At 40.0% G+C, this 27,581-nt stretch overlaps 1 protein-coding gene across 1 annotated transcript in view; it reads left to right on the forward strand.

Annotated features, from left to right (window-relative positions):
• LOC109043243 (uncharacterized) overlaps positions 1 to 27,581 on the forward strand; it is a 76,013-nt gene that overhangs the window by 15,698 nt on the left and 32,734 nt on the right. Inside the window, exons 4-7 of the mRNA XM_072302580.1 lie at positions 827 to 960; positions 5,554 to 5,703; positions 7,896 to 8,048; positions 16,722 to 16,910. Of these exons, the coding sequence (XP_072158681.1) occupies positions 827 to 960; positions 5,554 to 5,703; positions 7,896 to 8,048; positions 16,722 to 16,910 (626 nt within the window). The remainder of the gene's footprint in view (positions 1 to 826; positions 961 to 5,553; positions 5,704 to 7,895; positions 8,049 to 16,721; positions 16,911 to 27,581) is intronic.

The following is a 27,581-nucleotide window of genomic DNA, read 5'->3' on the forward strand; positions in this document are numbered from 1 at the left end:
TTACTCAGTGCATTAAAATTACGTGCTTTGTTTTATTTGCCCATAAAAATGAACAATATTGTTTGGTAGGATCTAAATAGCATCGACAATGTACTGTCTGGTATAGATAAGGTGAAAAGTAAATTTGAATAAATGGAGCGCATTTAGCAAAGAGGAACCACCGTGATTACAGTGTTTTCAAAATCGTGCAAATTCTGTTTTCCTTTTAAAAAATACTGAATACATGTACAACATTAAAATTCACACTGTAATCTCCCTTTAAAATTACCAATTTCCTGGTGGAATGCAAAACCTATTTGCTATTTTGGGAGTTTTTTTTTTTTTGATAATATGAAGAAGCAACATTTTAACAACACTGTAACTGCGCTGGTTCCTTTTTGCTAAATGCGATCCAAATGTGGAACAGAGTTGTTTATAACAGGGTCTGTGGCAATCCCAACATCAAATGTCATTGAATTAGTTCTGATATAATAGTGGTAATTAGAATCGAAAATTTTATACAAAATCATTTTAAAGTAACCCCTTCATTGCAAAATAATTCAGTGTAATGATTTACTTCAGTTAAGAAGGACAGGGTTATTTTTTCCTTGTATAATTCAGGCTGCTGCCTCCAAAAATTGTGATGGATTCAAATTAAGTAATCTTAAAACAAATATTACACCATGTTTTTTGATTTGCGACAGCTAGAATATTATTCAGCAAAGACTTGTCCAACTCTTCCCATAATCATTTCAGCCTTCTATGGGGGTAATTTTCAATTGTGCATTTATATGAACAAAAAAAATCGTATCCTATAATATGTAATTTATCCTTACAATCTTTACAGGATGGATTTCAAGAAAAACAGGTTCGATATTGGCCTGATTATCCCTGTGATAAAACTTGATGCAAAATACGACTTGAAAGGAAACATCTTGCTGTTACCATTGGTCGGTGTGGGTGACGCCAAACTTCACTTACGTAAGTAATGCACAAATGCTCATTCATCGACTATTTTTCCTAAAAGCAAAAGCTCTAATTTATAAACTGTTCTCAACAAAGGCTGTGCATTTTTTGATCCGATGCGGTGTAATTATACTTTACCGCGCATTTAATTTCGAGAAACTATTCAAATGTTGTCTAAGGGGTAACAAATCATGTTCCATATTTCGTGGTCGTTCCACATAATTCTGATAGATAATTTAATGGGTCATTAAATCTCGTATTTTTTATTTGATACCCTGAAAGTTCAAGGTGAGTAGATGACGCAGCGATTTACTACATATTTTTTAAGCCCTACTCCTCATAAAAATCCGCTTTAGAAAAGTCCAAAAACTACGAGGGGTTTCAAATGCGCCCGAATAGAGGGGAAATGATGAGAATAAAGTACTTGAATAAAATCGCTATGAACTATTGTATATCATTTCCTAGTGAAGCTCACCAAAATTAAATGCATTTATAAAATAGAAGTCTGGGTTGTTTCTTACTGATAACATGAACAAGATTTGCTTCAATTTGATTATGAAACCATGTAATCATATTTCAAATTTACCCGAAAAATAACCCACTGCCATGATGGAATTCCTGCTAATGTTTCTGGCACCATCTGTCCATGGAGGTCGATTGAATACAGATGTGAACTCTTTTACGGGCGAAAGTCATCTACTGAGATAGGTAAAGTTTCAACTTCCAGTGGTACTTTTTTCTTTTTTCTTTTCACCGTCGCGGTAGTGTTCGTGGCAAATTATCAAAGAGACATTGATAAATCGAATATTCTTGCCACAACAAGTCTACTTATTCAGTGGAAGTAATACAATGTATTTTAATTGCAAAGTACCTGAAATACTTTAAGGAAAAATGGTTTAGAGGTCATGCAATGGATGCGGGAAAAATTCAAAAAATGAAATAACGATACTTGGATTTTGCGTTAGCACCAACCCTGCTCGTATTGCTGCCTGATTCTGCAATAATATAGGGCTCTGACCTCCCCAAAAATACGGGTAAAGCCAATTGACCTCTTTTTGAGCAACAAATTGCTCTTTTTACTTCCGTATGGCAGTATAAAAATGGTAGAAACAGGCACCTTAAGCCACCCAGTTGGTACAGTGATTAAACAAAGAGGTTGTTCCAAAAACGCCGATTTTGGCCCCCCCCTGGATTCGGCCCAAACTTTGCTCAGATGTTGTACTAAGTGTCCCCGACGCTTGGGCAAAATTTCAGCCCCCTCGGATAATTAGGGGGGAGGGGGCAGGGGGGCAAAGTTGCAATTTTTTTAAAACTTTAAAAATCGATATCTCGCGAACGGTTTGAGTGTAAGTGTTGCGGTTTGCGCTAAAAAACGTTAAAAAATATTCTCTACAAGAATATTAATGCTGTTTGCAAGGTTGCGTAATTTATCGCGGTCATAAATCGATTTTTTCGATTTTGAAGGTTCGACTTTTTTTCGTTTTTCGTCTCCCCTCTCCAGGCGATCGTTGCTACGTGAATGAAAACCGGTTGAGGTGATTCTCCATGAAATTCTGCATCTGCTACACTTTGTTTGACCTTGGGGAAACGATTCGTTCGTGAGTTATAGCGATTTTTCTGCGCGTTACCGGTTACGCGCGGGCGGCATATCGGCGGCGCTCCATCCCGCACGGGCGAGGCAGAGGTTGTTTCACCGCTAGGGCCTTATATTCATGCTGTAGGCTGTAATTATCGATATTTTCTCCTCCCCCCACCCTTCCCCTCCAATAAATATTGTTTTAATACTTCGTTATACAGGGTGTCCCAGACCATCCGTAACAGGTCTTTTTCTCGGTTGGTTTAGGTAGTACGAAGTGGGGGACCGCGGGGTTATGTAGGGAATTGACCCCAAGGAATCCGAATTTCACGGTCCCGAAACCCCCCATGCCCCCCTTTGGAAGGTAGGTGCTCCCCTTGGGGTCATGATCCCAAAAGTCGGGAGACATTGTGCCTCCCCCTTTTACGCCCCGAGGGTGGCTAGGGGGGCCTCGGGACCATAAAAATCGGATTCCTTGGGGTCGATTACCCGGGAAATCATCTTTTTTCGGAGAATCAACGTCAATTTTTGACCAAAGGGAAATTATGGAGGAGGCCGATGTCCCCGTTTTGAAGAGATCATTTTTGGGCGCAAATTGACGTAGACCCTCCGGAAAAAGATGATTTCCCAGGTAATCGACCCCAAGGAATCCGATTTTTATGGTCCCGAGGCCCCCCTAGCCACCCTCGGGGCGTAAAAGGGGGAGGCACAATGTCTCCCGACTTTTGGGATCATGACCCCAAGGGGGGCACCTACCTCCCAAGGGGGGGCATGGGGGGTTTCGGGACCGTGAAATTCGGATTCCTTGGGGTCAATTCCCTACATAACCCCGCGGTCCCCCACTTCGTACTACCTAAACCAACCGAGAAAAAGACCTGTTACGGATGGTCTGGGACACCCTGTATAACGAAGTATTAAAACAATATTTATTGGAGGGGAAGGGTGGGGGGAGGAGAAAATATCGATAATTACAGCCTACAGCATGAATATAAGGCCCTAGCGGTGAAACAACCTCTGCCTCGCCCGTGCGGGATGGAGCGCCGCCGATATGCCGCCCGCGCGTAACCGGTAACGCGCAGAAAAATCGCTATAACTCACGAACGAATCGTTTCTCCAAGGTCAAACAAAGTGTAGCAGATGCAGAATTTCATGGAGAATCACCTCAACCGGTTTTCATTCACGTAGCAACGATCGCCTGGAGAGGGGAGACGAAAAACGAAAAAAAGTCGAACCTTCAAAATCGAAAAAATCGATTTATGACCGCGATAAATTACGCAACCTTGCAAACAGCATTAATATTCTTGTAGAGAATATTTTTTAACGTTTTTTAGCGCAAACCGCAACACTTACACTCAAACCGTTCGCGAGATATCGATTTTTAAAGTTTTAAAAAAATTGCAACTTTGCCCCCCTGCCCCCTCCCCCCTAATTATCCGAGGGGGCTGAAATTTTGCCCAAGCGTCGGGGACACTTAGTACAACATCTGAGCAAAGTTTGGGCCGAATCCAGGGGGGGGCCAAAATCGGCGTTTTTGGAACAACCTCTTTTTCTCCGCATTATTTTGAGAAATATGGTTTTGAGGACATGCATCCGCTTGAATAATTTCACAGATACGAAAAGTTTTATCAAAGTCATAATTATCAGTTTTCTTTCCCCCTAAAAAAATAAACAAAGAAAAGTACCCGCAGCGCAAAGTATACACAGCACAAGCACAGTAAATAAACAGCGCACAGACTCCGATTAGTGCGTAGATTGACTATTGGCTACTATTTTGGTGTTATTTTAACCAAAAATGAGCAGTGTTCATCATGCATTTAAGTGCGAGGGTTTTCATCTACTTACTTTACTGTATGAAATCATAAGATTAATGCATTACACCTGAGGCGCGAAGCGCTTCGGGGGGGGGGGGGGGGATGGACCGCTAAGCAGTCCGGAGGCGTGACCTCAACTTTCATTAAAAAAGGGCAACAGAACGCCAGCATAAAGCAGTATTGCACTATACTCTTAATTTATTGTAATCGTCGTTACCTTTCCTGGTAAAAATTGACAGTAGAATCTGTGTTCCAAAATACCATAGACCTACGGCCGGCTGTAAGATTTCAAATAGCTTCTATAGCCGGCTACACAATTTCTTATAGCCTTTTATAGCCGATGGCGATTAAACAACTCACAGCCAGGCGATGAAGTGTATGCTAAACGTCACTAATTACGGATGCTAGGACTTAGTGAGTTTTTGGACCACTGCTCTCTTTTTGGGCCGTTGTATCTTGATTTATTTTGCGAGGAAAGCTCCGTACTTTTGATGGATGCCTGCCATTCCTAATATATTAGAGCGCCTTCAGTTTCGTATGATACTGTGCAATACCTCTGGTGTGAAATAGTTGCTTCAAGCGCCGTGGCACGCTGCGGTGCGGCAGGCGGGCAGTCAGCGGGAACGCGCATTGGCGCCTACAAACCTAACAGGGATACTTCACGCATTGCGCAATGCGTGAAGTATCCCTGTTAGGTTTGTAGGCGCCAGTGCGTCGCCGCTCCGCTTTGTGTTAGGCTCTAATATTTAATCTGGCGGAGTCAGCGTTATTCATTTCATGATTTTGAAATGTTTGCACATCCTGTGTGGATTATTCTCGTTTTAATTGATGAAAAAAAATATGTATTAAAGGAAAATATAACGTGTATTTTGTAAATATTAAGGCGGTTCCGTATCAAACTTAATGATTTCCAAAGCACACTAATTTCTACACAATTTCTTATAGCCTTTTATAATTGATGGCGAAAAAGCAACAGCCAGGCGATAAAGTGTAAAGCCTGGCGATAGGAACTATAGCCCGGCTGCATGATTTTTTATCGCTTCGTATAGCCCGGCCGTATGATTTTCTCCACATTCTATAGCCAGCTATATGATTTTCTGTAGCCTTATTTAGCCGGCTATAAGAATTCCTATGGTATTTTGAAACGCAGCTCTTATCACCAATTTTTACCAGGGTTATTTTTGATACTCATGTAATTGAAGTCTGAATTCTTTATTTCAGGTAATGTAACAACTCATGTGCAAACAAGGATAAGTTTCCCTAAAATCAGAGGCGAGGAGATAATGTATGCAACCAGCATGAGGGTCGAATTTAGTCTATCTGCGATGCGAGTTCATCTAGATAATCTCTTCAACGGAAACAAAGTGCTCGGTAAGAGAGTGTTTATCAAACTTAGCGGGTCCAGCAGTTTGGCATCAGTGGCATTTCTCCATTGAAACATGTGCTGAATAATCGATTCTTGTCCAAGTGCCTTGGTTCTTTGAGAATCTATTAATTTCCATAGGTTTAAATTGAGATATGGCAATGTATCCAACATCCTGAATCGGATTGTTCTTTAAATTTAAGACTTTTGTGTCACTTCCTGTGTGAAAGAAAAATCATTATGGAGTACCAAATTCACTCGGGCTGGTTTTGGGTAAAGCCTTTCAAACTCCTTTGAAAAGAGCTGAAATTATCTGAGGAACCCCACAAAATAATTCAAAGTTAACAGAGTTTTTTTTTACCTACATAATCAAAACATGATTTTCTTAAAATTGGCAAAATATTCAACATTTTAAACTGAAAAAGATTATTCAATATTAATGACTAATCATCATAAATATATGTTTTTAGAGCGAAAGAGGGAATTCCAGCACAAATTTCCCCCTCATTCTACGCTGTAAACATGTAAAACGAGATATTTCGTTTCGATCGATTTCAGCAGAATGGAACCAAATCACAAAAAATCGAACAGAGAAAAGAGATTTGAAGTGTGATTCCTCCATAGACCTCCATGTTAGAGATAAAGTTCAACACCTAATTTCACATTAAAATATATTGTTTCAAGCTGAAAATTTTTGTCTGTGACCAGTTAAGCTCAAAACTAGTCGTAACTCATTTTTTCCATAAAGTGACTCGGTTCCTTACTGTTTGTACAGTCAGTTTCGTATGAGAGGAGATATTGCGCGAAATCAACATTACGGCTTTGAGAGAAAGAAGTGCCTCCACGTGCAGTTTTTAGCTCTTACTTGGAGTAAGCGAGTGCACGTGAACGTGATAACGCTTTTTTCATGAACGAGAACTTGAAATGTTCAGCGCTCGCGTAATTTAAAATTGTGAGATAGACCTGAATGCTATTTTCGGCTTTCACAAATTCAGAGCAAAGCATAATAATTCACATTAAGCATTCGGATACCGATCGAGGAAAACGTTACTTGAAGGTGAAATGAGCTATCCTCCAGTTCTGCACGCATTTGCGTGCTAAAACTCGTTCTTGGAGCAGTTAATTGGATCTATCTACGTATATAGTTTTCATTCGAGTGGCATCGAGTTTTGGCGAGGGAGGTTTAAATTAGCGAGATGAGTGAAGGGGAGAGACATTTTTTTCTTTATTTTATCAGCCTGGAATGCCTTTCTTTAAAATGGATTTGCCTAGTGACGGAGCCATAAATATTGCCATGGTCATTGAGAGTCTCTCCGTTGAATCAAGAATAATTTGTTCAACTGAAACGTGTACTCTTCCCACTTAATTTTCCTCCGAATCAGTTTGCGTAACCTTGCAATCTGGCATAATTTTTTATTGAGAAATTTTCCAATGTCGAATTATCATCAGGTCAACAAGTTTCTTATATTGTCACACTTTTTAGAGTTTGTCAAAACTCAGTGCTTAAAAATTACTCATATATTCATCAAATTTGGCCCACACTTTTACCTGAGTTTAATCAAATTATGAAGAAATCTCTCCTTACAAATTACTCAAATTTCAATTAAATTTGACCCACATTTATATCTCACCCAATGATGAAAGACTCGGTTCATAATTCGTCAAAATATGATCGGATACTCTCAAAATAGTACTTTCTTTAAAAATTCGCTGATCTCATCAGATTCAACAATCAGATTACATGGTCGCCAAGCCATCATTTCTGTAGCTTTTCTGACAAAAAAGGAAAGCAACATCGTACATACATATAAGTCGCTTCACAGCACTCCCTCACGCTCTACGACTCCTAACCTCCACTGCTCTCTTTCAAACCACAAATCTTGGGGCATTGAGCACCTTAACATTTCCGCTTCAATCCCCTCCCTCCAACCTTTCATTGGGCGCCCTCTGCGTCTTCTCCTAGGAGGAACCCAATCAAAGACCTTCTTCGGCAACCTGTATCCTGCCATTCTCTGGACATGACCATACCAAATGAGTTGTTAGCAACATCGTACCAAATTTTAGCAACATCGTAATGAACATAAATTGACTAACAATTTTCAGTTTTTCCAGTCTTACGCGAGTATACATAATTTTTTAATCTGTTTTATGTCAACAGTTCAATTTTATGACTAATTTAATTTGTGGCTTATTTTTTCAGGTCGAACGGTGAACCAGTTTCTGAACCAAAACTCAGTGGAGGTTGTTGAAGAATTGAAAGAAAACATTGGAGAGAGTCTTTCCAATGTTTTCCGGAAGATAATGAACGATGCTTTCAGTCACATCCCTACTAAAATGTGGCTACTGACTGATTGATGAACTCAACCGAGTGTTTTTATTGTTACTTTTTTTGAAAATTATGTGTAGAGACAATGGTAAAGTCTCATCCCGTGATCGCACTGCAAATTAGTCCTACTTTTTTTTCGATACTTAAGACAGTTACCCAGAGCTTATTGTTTTTGTTCGATTTTTACTCTCGTTGTGCCCAAAAGATTCTACGGAAACATATCTCAGGAGTCCTCATCATTTCAGACGGGAAAGATTTTTACTTTCTCGCTCTCTATTCCTTCCCCTTGTGACCTAATTCCATTAATTCGAACGGTTAATTTGAAGAAAATAAAACCCCAAAAAATAACGAAATATTAATTGAGATTGTGTTTGCTAAGTCTCTGAGAAGAAATCGCAACATCTGGGTCCGCACTAAGCGTGCATGATGCAGTTTTAAGTTAAGAAACCCATACACCAAGATGCAACGCTATGTAGCGGCATTTTCGGGTACGGATAGCAGATATGGACCTGACCGTATTCTTTTGACGTCATAATTGGTATCCTAACAAAATTTTCGGATCTTACTTTTTGTAAATATATCTGACTGTAAAGGATCGTGTGATATTTTCCGTTTACGTTCCGGTGACACGTTTTTATTCCTTGGTATTTTCTGTTGTTGTTGAGTTTTTACCACTAATTTTTTCCTCCTCTCTGTTTTGTATCCTTTCTAATAACATTGAAAAGAGATTCGCGTGATCAAAAACCTTGAAGACGTTGCATCTCAAACTCGAGTTGACAAATTTACTGCCACCAAAAAGTTCATGAACAGAGTTTTTGCCTGTGTCCTCAATTTTAAATTTCACGTGATCGACAATCAATATTCCTCTGCCGTTTTTGTTTCCTTCTCTTATACAAATATTCACAATTTTATAGAACTATATAGTACATGAGAATAGTTAGTTTTAATTTCGTTGTATTTATGTATATGTATATATAGTCGCACTTTACCTCCGTCTACGGTCTTGAATGATAAAAGCAAGTATCGTACTTTAACGAAAAAGTTACCAAAAATCGAATTTGATTTTGATTTTTCAATTCGTTGCTCTTAAATTTTCTTTTCCCACTGTAATTCATAAAAATAATTTAAATTACAAAGTATTCTCAATTGTGAAGTCACTCAGTTACCAATTTTAGTGTCGTTTTCAGTTGTCTCAGTGAAAACAGAGTTTATTCGCGCGCAAATATTTTTTATGGATGAAATTATTTTTCTAGAATCAACGTGAATTTCTCTTACGTTTAAGTTATTTTAGAGCGGTTAAGTTATTTTGTAACCATACATAATTTATGACTAGATAAATTCATGTTAATTTGATGTTAGCCTACCTCAGCTGATGGAACAAATTGACGTTTACAATAAAGGTGCTTTTTGAAACCTGCAACTACAGTTTATTTTATGCGTTTTTAAGAAAATGATCGGAGCGATTTAGAATAACTAGGCGAGAAAAAGTCAAATATTTATCACTCACAGTTTTGAATATTTATTTGAGCGAGTAATCCACCGACCGAAAAATACATTCATCATAACCTACTTGTAATATTGACATCAGACTGGCACAATTATTGTTAAAAGAATGTTCTTTATTTGTGCAGTAGAACAAGGCAATCAAAAGTTTTCCTTTCAGTTTTTAAATGTTCTTAAATATTTCCAACTGTCCTCATTTACGTTATCCAAGCCCCAAGAAGTGGTGGCTACTTAATTTACACATTCTTTATCCGTCTAAGTCCCTAACTTTTCACATTTGTTCATGTTCCTCATAAACGATGGAATGTCATGCTATAAGAATAATCCCAAAAATCTACGTATGCCTCCTAACATGAATGCCACTGATATTCACGCTATCCTCTACATTCCAGGATTAATTCTACCTTTGTTCTATCAGTAATGTATTTACGCAAGTAGCACTAATGTTTTATCACGAACATCACTGAGGTGAAGGGAACCAAAGTACACATTACCGAGGCAGATGGCGGTGTGTGCCACCGAGCTTATGGATGTGCATTGGACCCGAGGAATAAGTTAACAACAGGCTGATTATTTCAATTGATATAAAAAAGTGTTATACAAAGAAAACAAAAGAAAAATGGAGCAATCCTACTGGTTTAAACGGGTGCTTATAATAGACACAGGGGAAATGATAAATCTTGCAATTCTTACACCTTCCGACCATCGCAACCATTTCATTAGACATTATTTGTTATCCTCTTATTTAACAAATGCGCTATCATAACCCGCCACTCCTAAGAGTCTCTAACTCATTGTGATATTCTAATGGTATGACATAGTCAGTTATTAGTTGACCACTATTGAGTATGAATATCTCATGGTTTTCTGGCAATTGAACAATTTTTCAAAGTAAAAATTAAAAGAACTGGAATAAATCCGCATCGCTTTCTACGATTCTGTTTGTTGATATACCACCTAAAATATGGAGCTTCATTTCTCATTGACATGAAGTCAATACAGCTTTAAAAAAATGAATTCAAGCGATGAATAAAGTAAAAATTGTATCTATAATAATAACGTTGCAAATTTCCACTCATATTCTAATTATTTTCTTGTGTTGAAAGGAGAAAAAGAAAATTTCCTTTTGAACTCTTCCTTGAATTGAACGGATAATTTGAGGAGACACGTAACCGTCAAAAGTCAAGTTTTGGGGAAACATAAAAAAGCTTAATTTATCTGGCAATGCTTCATATTTCTGTTCTAAAAAAAGTGAACAATGCTCTACATACCATCTGTAAGAAGACAATGGTTACACGGGCAGGGTCGGAGGTATTGGGTCAGAAATGAAACAATATGAAATTTCAATTGATACGCCCATCTTTCTCAAAACCCCAAAGTGCCGCCATTTTTAGCAAAGTATTGTCAAAGTTATCACATGTGTGTTCGATGACAGCATAAACAATCTTAGGTTATGCCCATCTCCTTAGTTTTATCAAGGAAAGGCTAAAAAATTACGCCCTTTTTCTACTGAAGCAGATACTCAAATGTTAAAAAAGATGTTAAAAAAATTTTTAAAGATGCTTTGACATTCAATGAGTAGTATGAAAACTGAATCGCCCTTCTTCAAATAACCTGTCCAGTTGAAACTACGATGAAATACTCAAACTGTTGCAAGCAACTATAACTGCTCCTGGGCCGCTCACATTGCAGATTAGCTTATTGAAGGCGAACCGGTGAGCATGAACGCGGAGTAGCTGAATGGACTATTGGATAAGTACGAATTTCAGCATTCTGATATGTGTTACTTGGCCAAAATTTCAAGTATAACACAATTTTCAAAACAAGATTTACAGAAATCAACTCCTAACTATGATATTAACGTTTAAATTAGATTGGTTACAAGAATTATTAATTTTCCGCTCACAAGAAAAAACTATGGTCTTCTTGAATCAAAGCGCGCGATACAACAATTTTGGCAGGCCTCTTAATCGAGCAATGTTCCTTCCCCGCCTTGTGTTGCTCAAAGTGTTATAACAACGTGCAACAATATGCAACAACTAGGCAGGGCCGGATTTACCTATTTGCCGCTCATGGGCCGCCTGTATTTTGCCGCCCCCTTTTCATTCGTTTTGAAACATCGATAAAAACCATCAAGTGAAAGTGCCGGAGGGGGAGGGGTGCATAAGACGCGTTTACTCGTGTTGGACACATTTTTTGCGAAAGCCCTGTCAGCACTACTGGCTAAACACGGAACTTAGCGCGAAAGTTAAGTTCCGTAATCCTATCTCTGAGGGAACAAGGCCTTCCATTTATAAGAAACGCACGAATAAATTAAGAAAGAACAAACAAAAATGTGGTTTAATACTTTTAACTTTCGCCGCCGCGCCACGCTGACCACACTGTTTTTGGTGCAATGCGTGAAGTATTCATGTAGTCTTGCAGGCGCCATGCGTTTCGCGCTGACTGCACTGTGTTTGACGCAATGCGTGAAGTATTCATGTAGTCTTGTAGGCGCTATGCGTTTCACGTCGACCGCTGGTGACCGTACTGTGTTTGACACAATGCGTGAGGTATTCAAGCACTCTTGAAGGCGCTAAAATGTTTTACATGCCGACCGCCGCGCCGAGGGCTTCTCCTATTCATCTCAAGTCCTCGTCATCATTGCTCTCTGCGCCGCGCCGCTCCAGGCCAAATTGCATGTTAACTCTGCACGTTAACTGCTCTCTTAACTCGACTTATTGAATGTGCTATCTCTTGTATCACCGAATGACGACAAAATTATACAATACTATACTCTCAGGAAATGAGAGATTTTGTCGCCTTCTCTCGTTTGAATTTTTTTTTTCTGAATCCGATTTTTCATACCTTAATTTAAAGAAATGACAAAATTTGCCGCAATGGGCCGCGGCCCATGTGGCCACCCCCTACATCCGGCCGTGCAACTAGGCTGAAGCACCGAAATCGAGGTTGCCATCTTCTCATACTGCAGGGAATGACAGTAACTTTCAGTGCGCAATTTGTGTCAAGTAAACTTTTTGTTTCGCCACGAGTGGGAGGTTTTGATGCGCGTATTAAAGAAAGTTACATCATTAGGAGTCATAGTTTCAGTATGTTCATTTCGCAAATCGTGTTTTGCGCGAAATTTTGTTTTAGGAAAATGTATTAGAATACTTAAATTCGTATCTTGTCTATTGATTAATTAGGCTGGCGGACTGGAACGGAAATTGGACTATATTTTGCAATTAGGAACTATAATATGAACCACATTTTGCAACAGGGAACCATTATTTTTGGCTAATTCTAGAGGCAACGTATACGCCATTGGATTCTCTATGCATAAAGGTGCTTAAATAGAAAAGCCAGAGATAGTGGTTCCTTATTGCAAAATGTATTCCATATCTGGTTCACTTTCGAAACGACATTTGCCATTAGCTTTCCTACGATAGGCGTTTTTATGGATGAGCCAGAAATCGTATAATTCCTTATTAAAAAATGCAGTCCGAGTGATGAATGGGCCTGTTGCAAACTTTTGCGAGAGCAAAAATAAGGGTTCTTACTCATAGAAAGTTTCTCAAAAATCGCGATGAGCGCATCGGCAAAGTCTGAAATACACTCCTTACTTCACAGTTTGCATAAGAGATTTGCGTTTTTTCGAGCTTCCCGCTTCAAAAACGATACCACAGCACAGGTGAACATTTCGTTAGAGGAGTCATTCCATCCAACCTCTGCTCACAAAGATACTCCGCAATATTCAACATAGCCGACGCCAATCCGCCAAAACGCATGTGACGGGACGATGATTCTAACCACCTGATAACAATCGGCGTGTTTACATTCACATTTTTCTCGCGTTGATAAATATCCTCAACTTGCGCGCGGAACAGAGACAAGAGACCCTCCACTAGTAACTTGGCCATGGTGGAAGCTTTTACTTTCGGGACTTCAGCATTCTACTGTTGACTTACCTACATGGTTGATGTTCAACAACGTGTTGGCAGTTTCGTTTTGCAAACAAGCCGAAAATGGCCGACGTTTGGGAAAGTTGTTTGGCTTATGACGTCATCCGAAGCTCATCATCGACCATGTAGGTAAGTCAACAGCCGAAAATAGGGTGATGACTGTTGCTCGCTCATAATTGTCCATAAGGAATTGTTGAAACCCCGAAAGTAAAAGCTTCCACCTGTCGCTGGGAGGCCAGTGGAGGGTCTCTTGTCTCTGGCGCGGAAGCATCGGCCATGTTGAGCAGGGATTGAATAGAACGACTCCTCTAACGAAATGTTCATCTGTGCCGTAGTATCCTTTTTGAAGCGGGGAGCTTAAAAAAACGCAAATTTCTTACGCAGATTGTGAAGTTAGGAGTGCATTTCAGAGTTTGCCGATGCCCTCATCATGGTTTTTGAAGCATTGTCTATAAGAAACAACTCTTAGTTTTGCTCTAGCAAAAGTTTGCAACAGGCCCATTGCTCAAACTGCTGCAAGTAACTATAACTCCTCCCGAGCCGCTCACATTGCCTACCAGTTGATTGAAGGCAAACTGGCGAGCATGAGCACAAGGCTCCAAGATATGCGACTATATAGAACTGAACATACACAAATCCTAATTATTGTTATCACTATACTGGCAGTTCCACAGCATGATATATGCAAGCTTGTGGGATTTTACTTATCATTTCTCACTTCAGTGGCCTTTATTTTAACATATGCATACGTGCAAAAAAATTTCCAAAGCCTACACTGTAAAATTGTTCCGGTACTTTCAGTCGGAATTATGCGACACGCACACTAATAAACGCTTATCTTGCGGAAGGCTCCCAGAAAATGATGTTTTTCCCTTATTTTCATTTTGTATCGGAGACCAGATTGAGAGACACTTTTACTCAGGTTTTTCTCATTCAGGACTGATTTTTAAAATTTTACGATTTTTAGTTTATTTTTCTTATCCATCGTTAAAGTCTCTCAGTAATGGTAATCCCATCAAAGTTTTGCTCTGGGCCTAAAGACCGGAGTTAAAACTGGAGAACTCTGGACTCATACCAAACCATCAGAAACCATATTGCTTGAAATTTATGAAGAATATTCTGCCACCAGGAAGGAAAAATTAAGAAGGTTTTCAAGTAAATACGTCGTCTAGTTTTTCAAAGAAAAAGTAAAGTATGGCAGGGGTCTGCAAAGTCGCGAATAGAGGTACATGGTTTTGCACTTTGATCATCTATTTGTTTTTTCTGAGTTTTAAACAGTGGTTCCCTTTTGCAAAATGTAGTCCAAGCATGGGTCCGTCGCGCTGGTTACAGAATTGTGTTTCAATGGTTTAAGTTACAGATTAAGAATGAACAATAAGATCTGTTCAAACGTCAAGTTTCTGCGCCCAATTTTAATGGTGATATCGCCCTTCAAAAACACCGCGGCTGACGTCATCCACCACGGCAGTGCATAACATGGTTCCTTCAACCTTGGTCTCATCCGTGTTTTACTTCGAGCAACCAATGCAAATGTGTCTCCCTGGTCGATGAAACCAAGGTGGAGGAAACCATCGTATGCACATGCACAACCGCGGTGGAGGAAACCATCGTATACACATTCACAACCGCGGTGGATGACGTCATCCACCGCACAATGGAACTAGTCTATGGGGCCGCAGACCCCCCGGACACCCCCCTTAACTATGCCACTGAATCTCCGTTGATACTGGGCGTATAAACTTGACGTTTGAACAGATCTCAATGTTTTTTGCTATTCTATGAGCTTAAACCACCCAAACACGATTCTGTGACTAACTTGCGCACAAAACCCCTTTTAGTGTCTCCGTTTCCGTATAGGAATTGGGCGAAATAGTCTATTACCTACCTCCTTTATCCATTCCAACCACTCGCTTCCACCAATAAGATCCCTCCATATCCTTTATGCCTCCTTGTCTATAGCTTTGCCTAACAATTTCAACCATCAGCCCGCAGACCCCCTGGATCCCCCCCTTTATCTATGCCACTGAATCTCCGTTGATACTGGGCGTATAAACTTGGCATTTGAACAGATCTCAATACTTTTTGCTACTCTATGAGCGTAAACCACCCAAACACGATTCGGCAGGCCGTTTATTGAAACTGATAGACAAAGCTATAAACAAAGACGACAAAAGGGATTTGGAGGGATCCTATTCGTGGAAGCGGGTGGTGGCAATGGACATAGGAGGTAGGTAATGGAGTAACTAACGGCAACCCACGAGAAACCTGACAGTTAGTCCATAATTTTTTTCCTTAGTCTATAAGAACCAATCATGTCAACCAATAGGATCGCTCTATACTCCCTATGTCTTCTTTATCAATCGTTTTGTCTATCAGTTTCAATTATCGGCCCGCTGTAACTGACTAGCGCATTTAACCCCTTTTTGTGTCTCCGTTTCTGTAGGAGTTGTGCGAAAATCGACGACTACCGGAGGAGCCCCATTCCGCGAAGCTGGCGAACTAGGCGCGCGCGCGGCCCCGGCCCAGCCCAGCCCCGCCGTCTGCGGAGCGTCTGGGCATCTCGGCGGGGCGCAGACTCCGCGTCGGCGGCGGCGTCAGCAACGTCGCCGTCGTGGACGTCGCGTTGCGCGGAGCCGAGAACGGCAGCGCGGCCGGGAGCGGGGGGCGCCGGGTGGGGGGGCCGGTAAACGGCGCGGTCCCCCGTGCTCCAGCCCGGTGCCCCGAATATCCGGAGGTGCCCCCCGAGGGAATTCCGTAGATCTATAAGTCATGTCGGCATCCTTAATCGTCACTCCGCCCGGCCGCGCTGACTGTCGTCGCGTTTATGTAAGAACCAGGCTCGGGTCACCCGTAAATACTGATCACTTTCACTCGGCGGTGCCCATGTTGCCTCCGCCTCACCGTCCTGCCCGATTCCCTCTTTGATTCCACCGTACGGCGTCCTCCTCCGTCCTCCGTCCTCCTGCTTGCTCATCACCTCCGACCGGCCAGTATCGGCTCCCGTCGCTCAATTACATAACTTTCCACCACGTTCGCCTCTCTTTTTTTACATGTTTTAAAAAACCCAGCTCCTCATCCCCAGGACTCTCCAGGCTCCGAGCTTTTCGGGAAAATGCTCACTTGAGCTCGATCCAGGCCAATTTTCTCTTTCTCTCACGCTCTCTGTCTCTCTCTGGTTCTCCGCTCCACCGTGCTACTTTTTTGGTGCTGCTTTGTGTCAGGGATTCCGTGCGTCCCTTGGTCCCTGTGGTGTAAGTTCCAAGTGCTTCCTCGGTTCGAACGAACAGATATCTGCCTCCGAAATTCTCAGTGCGGTTACTCTTTAACATGATTCCTATCTCACCGTCCAGATTTAGTTCTTTGAGGCATGGTCTGTTCTTGTGTGTCGGGTTAAGTTTCTGTGCTACGCTCACGTCATGCACCATCCTGTCAGTCAATTCAACACGTAAGTACTCGCTCAAATAGCTTATTTTGACTTCATTCAAACTCTCTGAACCTACATCCCGAAGGAATGCGGGTGGTATACAAGTATAATCTGGTTTGGTAGGAGAATTTTTTCCGATGTCTTAGATTCAATCGGTTTTATCAAATTTGATCGAGTATGACGCATGAAAATACCCTGGAATTGAAAGAAACCATGGCATGACATGAAAAAAGCTGGGCTACTTTGCTGAAATACGCGCAATATACTGAAAATCACCCAAAATTACTCTTTTGCGTCATTTTTTTACCTTCAGAAAGATACTTTATTTATTTAATTTAATTTCTTTGACCCTAAAAATCTCTTGATTTATCTTCCTGTTTATGTACATTAAAGAAAGGCAAAATGTACCTGTACCAGACTAACTTAAAAAATCGTTAATTTATGCATCAAAACTCGCACGAGGTACCCAAGCTGTACACGAATCAGTTTCTTTAATTCAAGAAAAATAAAATCTTTTAAAAACTATGCGTATGAATCTAGGCTGAGTCGCTCACCCTGAGGCTAATCGTGGGTTTAAACGGTTCCTAGTACTAAATCAACACATGCGAATTCTCTTATAATAGTTATTTTGACTCTTAAGAGCGATCATCCGAGTCACGTATAGAGATTGCAATTATTAAATCTTGTATCGTGCAGAAGGTATTGACTTGATGACTTGCAGATCGCTGGGAATATAACTATTGAATTCATAGCGATAAGAGGGGAACGGTTTTATATTGTACACAGCTTACTCATAAGTTTAACACAATCATAGCGAACTAAGAAGTTGAATTGCACCGTTGTGAAAACTCTAAGACTTGTGTTCTCTGCCATCATCGGGTTTCGGTTTCGGTTTCTTTTTTTTTTTTTACTCTCAATTTTGCGAAGAACATGTTGTTTTAATCACTAAAAACAACAACAAAAACACTAGAGGCTCGTCTTATATGCACACTAAGACGATTTTTTATCATACCCAAACGATTTAGAATCCGAATACCACACAGCCATGCAATATTTACAAAGATGATTTTTTTTTTTTTTTTTTTTTTTTTTTTTTTTTTTTTTTTTGGAAGATATCATTTAATTGATAATCCACTGATCTGACTTTTGAACATTCAAAAATAGTCTGTTATGTCAAAGCATCAGGAGAACAAGTATCCAAGTTTATGGAAAGAACGGTCTCGAATTGTTCCAACACATAATGAACGTATACCAATTCCATCGCACTCTCTCAGTTCCAAATCGGATAATACACTCTCTGCACATTACATCATTATTGATCTTAACGATTAAACAATTAAAATCGATGACTCGTGGTTGAAAAACGCGCCAGAAAAGATCATTTTTTGGATAATTAGGCGGAAAGTATGAATTTAAAAGTTTGCGTTTTCGTTTGCGCATATTTTACGTACATTGTTCGCAAGTATAACTATGCATTTGACAACTCTGCCCATTTCTCACTGTCCGCCATACGTGACGTTATACGGAGACAATGACTTTTGCGTCATGAAACTGTTCATAAACCTGGTATTATCTGTAATTAAAGTTACTTTCATGCGTCGGGTGATTCCGTGGTAGGTAATTACAGAATTACATTGTATTACTTGAGTATTTGCCTGTGAAATCAATTTGTAGGCGAAGATTTGTCACTCTTAAAATTGTTTGCATCGGGAAGTGCGTCCATTCTATTGACAAAAGAAGTGGTCATCAGCAAATATAATCTAATAATATAAATATAATTGCAATTCTATCCAAAAGCTTCCAGTCGAAATAAATGTCATATTTATCATACCCGATTGATGAAACGTAGAAGGAACTTTTACTACGTTCATCATAGTAAATATATGTTCATGTTTTTCCATTTCAAGGATGCCAGAAAAAATACACCAAAAATCATCCGTCTTCATGTGACAAAGGAATAAATAAATACCTTCTTGATTTATCTCAATGAAACACGTTTTGCTTAGCGAATATACAAAATTCTTCACAACATTTCTGAATCTTACCGTCTTCTTACATTCTTTACGTCTCATCTTCCTTCCGTGTTTGACATTCATAGAGCAGGCACCCCACTCATTTTTTCTCTCTCTTTTTCTTCTGGTTTAAAAACTTACATTCCGTTCGGGACCCACGGCCTGCTTTAAACAATATTTATTGTCCTTGGACATCAAAAGATGGAGGTACCTCATCAATGCTTTAGAAGATTCAAATTTTTGGGATTTACGGTTGGTCTAGTGATAAACGCGGTTGACTCTAGGTCAATGTGTCACGGATTTGAGTCCCAGCCATGACGACAAATTTTGACAGAACTGACGAGTGAATCTGCGTAGGAACAGATCCCACAATCCTTGATCAGCAAAAATTTGAATAGCTTGATGGATGTGCTTATTCCCTAATGTTTAGGGACGACAAATAGAGTTTATTATTGACTACAGGCTCCAAAACAGAATTTAAGTATCAAACCAGCCAAAACATAGGCATTAGGAGTCTATTTCAGTTCAGAGTATACATACCTGTATAGCGAGAGTATAGACGGGTGTGAAACTCCGAAAATCCATCAGGCCTTCACCGATGCCTCCGCGAATAAGGTAAGGGCTCAAAAAGGCAACTAACTTATGAATTCAAATTATCCAAAACGATTTATTATTACAATTGTTACGACTCGTCGTTTGCAAAGTACGTATTTTACTTAGTTTTTGGGTGAATTTACTCATTTTTGCGAAGCTCATTTATGACAATTTGTGCCCATCTTGGTTTGACGTCGGAATCTAAAGATAGGGTGTGAACTTTTGTGTGTTAGAGAGTTGGTTGCTTTTTTGGGTTCCGAGCCCTCCATGAAGCAAGCTGTCCATACTCTCGCTGTACAGGTACTCTATTTTAGTCGAGCCTCCCGTCAATATCGTGGGAACTCGCCGCTTTCCACCCATCCTAAAAATGTGACTCACACTAGAGTCCCTTTATACTGAGAGTCAAGACAACACTCCCTCATGGAGTCACAAACGGGAATAAAGATTACAGGAATTGAACGTTTTTTGTAATCTTTGATCGGCCCATTCTCAAATTCCTTTCTCCGTTCCCTCTCTCATTCCGTTTGTTCCTTGTCGAACCCGTTATTCCCCGGTCCATTCTACATTATGATTTTTGCAATCGGTGGAAATGTAATCTTCATTCCTGTTTGTGACACTGTGGAGGCTTAAAATACGGGAACCAATCAGAAATGGATTCACATTGTCTTGACTCTCAGTATAAAGGGACTCTACTCGCCGCTTTCCGCCCATCCTAAAAATGCGATTCACACCAGGAATTTGGATGCGCAGAAGCGGTTTCTAATTTTCGCGGGATTTTTGATCAAAAGCGAATTTGGACTCGACCTTTATTACATCACGACGAAATGAAACCGGTGGATCTGTGTTAATCGCCCAGAATAATTAGTCCCTCCACGTAACCGGAGCCGCTCTCAATGACTTAATACAAGTTATGATTATCGGTCAATTCAATTCGCGGCGGCTCCGATTCAAATCATTTAAAACTTGCTCTTCATTCCCGACGCACAGTGGATCGAGTCCATTAGAGAGGTCGGACATGATTTTTTTTTACTAAAACTGCAAATTTTGATGTTTGTCACATTTTAAATGGAGATATTGCATGTGTGAGGAATTTGCGATTTTACTGTTGATTCTTATATAAAAGTTCGCGAGAAACACGATGGTGACACTGGTTTTCTCTGAGATCAGCTCCCAAGCTCAAAAAAAGCTCTCAAGTTGAGGCCAAAATGGAGCGGATATCCCACCCTACCCTGAGAGTCCACCTCTACATCAAGACCAACTCTCCATGCAAAGATAGGGAGCAAATACATAGTAGCAGCAAGATGGGCAGGTTGCCACTTTATTTGGGGACTCCAAAACTGAAAACACGGCAACCCTGCTAATGTATTTGCTTCCTATCTTTGCATGGAGAGTTTGTCTTGATGTATGGGTGGACTCTCAGGATAGCGTGGGATATCCGCTCCATTTTGGCCTCAACTTGAGAGCTTTTTTCGAGCTTGGGAGTTAATTTCAGAGAAAACCAGTGGCACCATCGTATTTCTCGCGAACTTTTACATAAAAATCAATAGTCAAATCGCAAATCCCTCACACATGCAACATCTCCATTTTGATGTTTGTCACATTTTAAATTTCAAGGGGTGCCTCTTGCTGAATATTCTACGCGGAATCCAATGAAACCAATCCGAGAACCTCAAAGTTTTGTATAAACGGAGTTATAAGCGTTTGAAGTTTTCAAATTTTGTCCGACCTCTCCTATTGAATCGAGCAACTGTGCGGTGGGGAGGAATCGTCCGGTGAGAAGCTGACATTGATGAAGGAAGTGATTGCACAAGCCGGAGTCGTGACACATTTGGTAGCTCGGCTTGGGTTTTGATTTTGAACCAAGGTATTTAAGTATGGTTTTAATATATTGAAAACGCGGTGATTACAGTGCATGCAACATTGGAAACAATAAAATTGCTGATTTAACAATTTTGTTGTTAAAAAAATCCATTCTCGTCTTTCGACGCAGGGGTCGACCCAGGGATGGCGATTAGGTGTCGCAGAGCGCCCGGGCGCGCTGTAAAAGCGACTTGTGTGTATGCAGTGAAAAAAAGTGTCCGATGTGTTTCAACGCAGATTTCACATTAAAAAAATGCTAATTTAACCATCGCCATAGTTAAATTAGCTTTCCGCCATTGTAAAATGTACATTTGAAACAAGTCGGACGTGTTTTTTAACAATTTAATTGTTGAATCAGCGATCCGGTGAAGCGCTTGGTTATGCTGTTTATTGCACTGTTTTCAGAATTTTCTACAGTGAATTTAGACGCGAGAGAAAACACTCAAAAAAGTTTGTATTAGATTCGATCTCAGTCATTTCAAAAAATGAAGAATTCTTCACATCACAATTTGAGAATCAAGCTCCCCCCCCCCCCCCCCTGCTTAATGTATCTATTCAACAAGTGGGAGAATAGTGCTGGATCCAAACTATTCTCTGCAAGGTCAGAAAAATCCAAAAATTGCTCAGGACACATTTATAGTGTTTTCTGTTTTTTTCTTGAGTGCACGCCAAATGAGTTTACGGGCTTCTAAACTGCGACAGAAGATCATCTGACGTCTCTTTTACATATAAAGTAAGTGAAAGAATCAAAATGGCAGATCTCCTGTAAAAGTCTAGTAATGCGTAAACTTTATTCGCGTGGACTCTATGAATATGTGACATAATCTCAAATATCGGAATTAATATAATGTTTAATGTGAACATTTATGTCGCGTCATAAACATTAACTATATGATGTAGAAACGGCATTATGATTGCCACCCCTGACATTGTCGTCAATTTTCAGAAGAAGAATATTCGGGCCTAACAACAGTCAAATGATAATTGTCTTTGGGTACTTTCGAAGGAAGGCAGGGGAAGGAGGTCAGATAAAACTGTATCTGCCACAAAATAATAAAGTAATCCCTTTTTTTAAAAAAAGAGGAAAAATTGGAATTTTCCGTCACAATTTTTAAGCACGAAGTTCGTCAAATATCTGCAAGTCGAAACCCGACTTAAGATTCCATTCGTTTCACCTTACACCCGCATTGCTCTCTAGCTCTTTTTAATGGGAGCGATAACTGATTTTCTAAGTCGCTCATTAACCTCACAGAGAAAATGCTCAGGCAGTTTGCTTCAATTCGTGATTAGAGCTACATTCTGACTCCACATGCCGAACCGCTCACCACACTCATTATACCTACACACTCTAAACCAGATGATCCATCAATGCCCGTCTTCAGGTTGAAATAATTCTTCCACCGAGAGATGAAGACAAATATTAGTTAAGAATGACGGTCGGAGTAGCTGGGCATTATTTACAGTCTGATTTGCATAGATAGAGCCTTGGTTTAGTTTTGCTGCTTCTGAAACGCGTAATACTTCTTTCGTTTCTTAAAGGGACGGATGACGCAGGAGTTTTTTTGTTTAAATGGACGTATTTTCTGCCAAGCGGAACTATGTGCAGTATGACGTGAGCCCTGTTATGCATATATTCTTATGGGCCTCAGAGCTCATGTCTTAATGCACTTAGTTCCGTTTAACAGATATACGTCCTAATGTAACAAGTGCTGGTGATTACGTGGGTGCATATTTTCATGTAAGAGGTCAAAAAGTTGTCGTCAAAGTTAGATTATGCTATACTTTTACTTTTATTTGATTTTCATCGCCTCCTCTTTTCTTTTCCTCTGTTTTTCTTTCGCTTCCGATTCAGCTTCTGTTTTTCTTTTCCTCTCTCTTTTCTTTTGTTTCTTTACTCTTTGTTCTACTTCCTCTTTTGAAACTGTTGGTTCTTTTTTACCCTTTTATCTTCTTTTGTCTCCTGTTTTTTTTTTTTTTTTTTTTTAATTACCTCTGTTTTTTGCTTTTTTATTTGTTACTCCTATTCCCCACTTCTTCTCCTTCTCCTTTGGTTCTCGCATGCACTGGAAAAAAAACACATTGGATCTAGAGTCCAGACTCTTGAAAACATTGACAAGAAAAAATACTCTTGATTCAATCGGATTTTTGCTTGAATCAAAACGAAATCCGCTTAAATTAAGAGGCTTGGTTCTTGATTTAAGCTAGATTCTGATTGAATCAAGAGTACTCTTTCCTGTCGATGTTTTTAAGAGTCCGGACTCTAGATCCAATGCGTTTTTTTTTTCCAGTGTGGGAAACACCAAACATTTTTTGTGCGGAGGGAGGGACTGAGTGACACACCTACGCAGGAGACGCAAGGAAACTCCTCTAGCACCAATATCTTGGTATAAGGGGTCTCCCTAGAAAATATTGAAACTTTATAAATGTCTTGGGAACAATTTTGAGCTGATTGCACAGACTTTACAGAAATAAAATTTCAAAAAGAGCAGAAATGCAGCTCACATGTTTTGCAAGAATACCTCAAAAATCATCAAAAAACGGCAAGGCCTTCGTACAGCCTCGCTCTAGAATTGATGCAATGCAATCCAACCGTATCGTAAGTAAAGTATCCTGACGCTTAGAGCTCTCTTAAGAAGTATTTTACGGTGCGTATAAAGGTCTCGAAATTAGTACACGAAAATAAGGAAAATATGGGATGGGGGGGGGGGGGTTATGTCTCCCCTCGCTGTACACTCCTAGTTCTACGAAAACATCACGACTTCATAATCAAGTTGCAACCTCTGGGTAACTTTTCCACTGAACAAAGACAACTCTTCATCACGGATCGGAAAATCGTTAATTACTTAAACCAATCGTTAATATTTAAGCTCTGAGTTCCTGGTGTATCGAATGGAATTTATATTTGATTTCATCCAAGCTCGAGTGGATCAGCGATGTCGCGTGTCAACATCGCCCGATCTTGCACAGGGTTGCCAAAAGCAACTCGATGACTAAAGTGTTTTCTTTCTTTTTGAAAAATGAAAATCTTCGATTGCGACCCGACACAATGGATCGTATTCGATACATCAAATAGGTGAGATTGTATCGTTATAGATTGGTTCAACATGTAAACTTAGCCTCGAAAGTCAATTGAGTATTCTGAGAAAACGGGTTTCTTGTGATAGATTTTTTATTCTTATGAGTAAAAATGGCTAAAAGTGAAATGGTTACGAATTCTCTCATTTGCAGCTTTTCCAACTTGAATTCTAACATTTTGGTTTGTGGTTGTGTTCCAATGTCTTAGACTAAACGATACATCGAAATACTATCGAATACGATCTATATATGTATGTTAAAACCCTCGCTCTAACGAATTAAACAATAAAATTGGGTTAGGTGAAAGTCAACGCTTCTTTTCACCCAATACCTATACTTTTTGATCATGAAATTTGCAAAATAATCACTAATAAATTTGGGATGAGCACTTTGCTGTGCGATTGATAGCAAATTTTGTAAAGATTATGCGAAACAAATTGCTCGACTCTTTTTATTTGGTTATCGGGCGAATCTGAGTGTTGAAAGGACCGAGTTTATAGAAAGGAACCAACCCGTACTGAAAAAAGGAGGTTTGAAGTTTTAATCCTCCATAAGACCCAATGTAGAAAATAAACATTGACTCCTCTTTTCACAGACTAATTTTCTTTTTTGGACTTCGAGTTTTTGGCGGGAGAATATACACAGTTAATGGAACTCAAAAACATTCTGAACTCAATTTTTTCGAAAATGTAGGTTGTTTCCTTTCTGATAAGATCGGTCGAACTTTCAGATGAAACTTGCTCGCCGGAGGCTTGAAGGTAGATTGTATGACACGTCTCTTTTAACAGAGAGTCGTGAGGCCATGTTATAAATGTTCCATGTTTTATTTAGATCAACGCAATTCAGTGGTGTGGCGTGAATTGCGATACATCGATTGTTATGCCATATAAACCTATGGAAAAGGATCGATAAACAGGGTGTTCGCAGCGAACACCTTAGCAATCGATTCTTTACCATAGGTTTAAATGGCATAACGATCGATATATCGCAATTCACGCCACGCCACTGTCGCAATTATTTATTTAAGAAACAAGAAAAACGAGAGGACAAGATTTTCCACAGGATGTTACTGCTCGCTGCCCGTGGGAAAAGAGACCTTAGTCCACGGAGCTCAATTCTTAAGAGACGTGGTTTTTGTCAAGTCACGTCAAAAAATTGGAATTCAAGTTTTCGACGGAAAACATTCTATTTTGTCAATTTGAGTATGTTGCAAGCTTCTCGGTTACATTTTGTGGTGAAAAATTTTTATTGTCTTGGAAGAAATTTGTGCTGTGAACAACACAAATTGGGAATTTTTAGTGGCTTTTTTTCATGACCTAGTTTTATGAGCTCTGGGTTCGATTTGACGTTTTACTGCGTTTTTGCCCAAGATTGTTCGTAGATTACTTTTCTTTGCTCTGATATCGAGCACACGTTTTTAGTATTTGTGGACTACGGTTTACTTTTTTACGGACGATCACAATGTGATAGGTCATATTGGTTTGCTTGACATTTCTTCGGAAAAGAAATTTATACCAGACATTAATTTGCTCTGAAAAAAGAGGAGAAATGACTAGTCAAGCTAGCTCATATCGTTGTTTCCTAGACTTTAGGGCACTTATCTCTATTACATGAACTCAAACGAATCATTTTCTTAAAAAAAGATTGTAATTGCGCAATGTCCATCCAAAATTTTGCTGCTATTTTACTGTGATCAGGGGAAAAATCAGTAAAAATCCAAAGTCCCAGAAGTCCAAAGATTTCCACGTTAAAATACGAAGCGCGATTAGAAATTCTGCATTGTCACAGATAAGGTGCGTTTTTTCGCCTTTTAGACCAAAATGAATGCCCTCTAAATGTCTCTTGAGTACTATGAGACTTTAATGAGCAATGCGGCAACATTGTACACGATTTTCGATGCGCCATTGCGGCACGGCCGGCGCCGCCACGCGACGCAAACCGAACGGAGCACTACGTTGCGTCGCACCGTTCCGGCGCGCGCTCCGCGAAGGTCATCAAAAGTTTAGGTGCCTCCGATCGGTCTGTAATAACCCTACGTGTTTCAAATACTGCAGGCTAATGATTTTCCTCCATGCGTTGATTCAAGTTCAATGGTTTGACGTGACTTTTCAGACGTATGCTTCCGAGAACATAACGTGCTTCCGCCGCGAGGGGAAGGAAGAACACATGGAGGTAAAACTTTGCTCACAATGGACCGACGTCTGTTCACATGGAACACCAATGGTTTTGGTTCAGTTAGCCAAAGCTTTTTGGAAAGAATACTCGTCTTGAGTTCTTGACTTTGGCATTCCGTGTGAATTCAAGTATTGCGTGCTTAGGCCATTTTGCCCCGGGGGGGGGGGAGGGGGAACTGGCCCCCGTGCCATGGAAATTTTTTAAAATTTTAACTCTATTTGGACGCATTTTGAGGCCCCCATTAAGAAAACTTTAGAGAATACTAACTGAATGAACACGGTGGTTCAAGACTCTAAATTAAAAGAGATAATCATCCTCGACGAAGCATCCAGAATTTCTGGGGGAGGGGGTGCTAGGATGTACCTTAGTTTTGAGTTTTGCAAAGTTCAAGTTGGTCTACCTTTAAAAGTTTCTATGTAGTCTCTAAATGAACCTCCTAAAAGGAAAAAAAAATTACAAATAATTGTAATTCGTGCCTCGAAGGGCCTAAAGGGCCTAAATCCAAAATTCAAACATTTTGGTAAGTGACACATCATTTCTGAAAGAAAGTTGCGAGTTACGGTCCTCTGACCAAACATTTCGTCAGTTTTGACGTTCCTTGAAATGTAAGGTCACAAACGGCCTAATGACGACGTGAGGCCATGCGACGTCGGTAGGCGCGCGGGCCAATACGCAAGCCGCTTAGGCAGTGGCGTGGCGTGCTTTGCGATATATCGATTGATACGCCACTCAAACCTATGAAAAAGGATCGATTATCAGGTTGTTCGCAGCGGACACCTTAGTAATCGATTCTTTACCATAGCTTCAAATGGCGAGATATCGATAATCGATCATTCACGCCACGCCACTGCGCTCAGGGGAAGGAAACGCGCGAGCGCCTGGCACCGCGCTGCAACTTCATACAGTGAAATGAAGCTAATAACTGAGAGGTAATAGAGATGATATAAAAGACGTAAATTAGCAGTTTTATCGTTTA

Source organism: Bemisia tabaci, chromosome 7, assembly GCF_918797505.1.
Source record: "Bemisia tabaci chromosome 7, PGI_BMITA_v3".
In the NCBI taxonomy this organism is placed as follows: domain Eukaryota; kingdom Metazoa; phylum Arthropoda; class Insecta; order Hemiptera; family Aleyrodidae; genus Bemisia; species Bemisia tabaci.